Source organism: Azolla caroliniana, unplaced genomic scaffold (assembly GCF_043228905.1).
Source record: "Azolla caroliniana isolate FFs.n. ecotype wild unplaced genomic scaffold, voAzoCaro1.0.p SCAF_5, whole genome shotgun sequence".
NCBI lineage: Eukaryota > Viridiplantae > Streptophyta > Polypodiopsida > Salviniales > Salviniaceae > Azolla > Azolla caroliniana.
This window is the reverse complement of record NW_028230440.1, coordinates 14,434,431-14,436,396: the sequence shown is the minus strand read 5'-3', so window position 1 is coordinate 14,436,396 and position 1,966 is coordinate 14,434,431. Positions and strand designations below refer to the sequence as shown.

The following is a 1,966-nucleotide window of genomic DNA, read 5'->3' as shown; positions in this document are numbered from 1 at the left end:
CCTCCCTGCTCGCTCGTTGTTGATTGCTCCTCCCTGCTCCCCCGTTGCTGATTGCCCCTCGCGATTTCCAGCTCTTCCATCTTCTATAGAACCATCGTCTTCACCCCTCCCGACACACACGTCAACGTCAAGGTCAGTACACAGAGAATCCCTCTCTCCCTCCCTCTCTCTCTCTCGGTCTATTTCCTGCTCTTGTTTCATGCGCGCACTCACGGATCGCTTCAAACCAATAAAACTCACGGATCGGTTGTTAAGCTTTGGCTACCAATAAAACTTATGCATTACAATAGCAAGAGGTGATAGTGTTAGAATTACACTCAAGAACATAACTCTCCATTGGGTTTGTACTGGGCTCCTATTCTGAAGGAGATGGGCCCCCTTCTGCAGATCTATCCTTCAGCTGTTAAAAAGAACACATTGGGCCAATAATTAAGCATAGTTAAGCTAACTTTATTAATCTGCAAAGGCTTATTACCTTAGACAAACTAGAGGATTGCGTGTTCCCTTCAGCCATATTTTTGGGACAAGGCTCAGTTTCATTGGACCCAACATCCACGATCTCAAGTTCAACAACAGATTTCCAAATGTCATATTATTAAGGAGGTTCATACTTGAATCCTCATTATCATCACCAAAGTCTTCACTGGCACGTAATACAGAGGAGAGTCTACTCCCTTCATCTATTAGCTCAAATTCCTTGCTCAAGGCCACACCTCTTTCCTGAAAGCACAATAACATGTGCTGATTATATTACGTTAACTGGCCTCAATCATAAGGAAAAACCATCATAAAGTTTAGTTTTAGCTTGTCAATACTTCAAGGTAAATTTTATGCCACAGAGAAAAACTGTTCATTGCACGATGGGGTACACAGTCTTGAAGAAATTTTACCTCAGCCAAATGAAGATTTTTTGTGCTTTGTCCTTCAATCTCACGAGCAATACGCCATGCATCTCGCTCTCGCTCTCGCATTTGAGGACCCCTTTCGAGTTTGGTTGTATACAATTCTTCATCAAATGTGCTCTCAACACCAATCAAAGTTTTATTTATAAACATAAGGCAAAATATGCTGCATAAACTTTACCTTAGCAATAATTTGTACAAGGTCACTTGCATATATAATTAAGGTCTTTATTGGTCTCTTTCCCAAATCTTTAGCACTACCAGTTTTTCCTGCTAATGGCCTCCAACTAGCTGCGTGTTCTTTCCAGTTCTGATGGGCTTAGAACAGGAAGAACTCTAAAATAGTTTTAAGATATGTGCATTTATGAGATGTAATCATGTTAATGATTTCACTTTGTTTATTTGAAGCTTGAACAAACCTAATATTCAGTGTTTAGATTATAATCAAATGGGACTTCACATAAAATTTGCAGCTCGTTGTTGGTTGCTCCTCCTTGCATGCTTGTTGCCACTCTACCACTTTAGTACGTATGTTTGTCTTTCTCTGTTTATGAATTCTCTCTATTTTCTCTCTTTTTTTTAATCTATTTTCTCTATTTTCAAATAACATAACCATCTGAATAAGTTATGATAGTGGAAAGCATTCATAGTCTATTTGTAAGTTTTCAAATAGACTATGAATGCTTCATATCCATGTGATTGAAAACTTACAAATGTAAGATAACTAAATGTTTGTTGCATTCCAAATTAACGATTTGCACTTAATTGTGTGCTTGCAATCACATTATTAAGGCCATCAAATTATTGCAAGTCTTATGTTTACATTGTGCAAAATGAGGAGGCTCTAGTAAATCTATTCTATGGCTGCCCTCAAAAAAATATTGAATTTGTATAATAGTCATGAAGACTTAAACATCTACAACATTGTTATTTGTCATGTTCACTCATGATAAAATCGTGCCATTCGTGAAAGCACACAAATCACCTAATTGCAAGGAACGAGTGATAAACCCTTCAAACGATGAGGAATTTACATTCATGCAAGGAGTATATGTTGGAGAATG

General features: G+C 37.9%; 1 protein-coding gene across 1 annotated transcript; it reads right to left on the bottom strand.

The window, feature by feature from the left end:
- Positions 1 to 322: 322 nt before the first annotated feature.
- Positions 323 to 1,043, bottom strand: LOC147864195 (polyadenylate-binding protein-interacting protein 3-like). Its single transcript, XM_087320023.1, has 3 exons — positions 891 to 1,043; positions 476 to 720; positions 323 to 400 (listed from the first exon to the last, which is right to left on the bottom strand). Exons 1-3 carry the CDS (start codon positions 969 to 971, stop codon positions 397 to 399), a joined length of 330 nt encoding a protein of 109 aa, XP_087176149.1. The 5' UTR covers positions 972 to 1,043; the 3' UTR covers positions 323 to 396.
- Between the last annotated feature and the right edge of the window lie 923 nt (positions 1,044 to 1,966).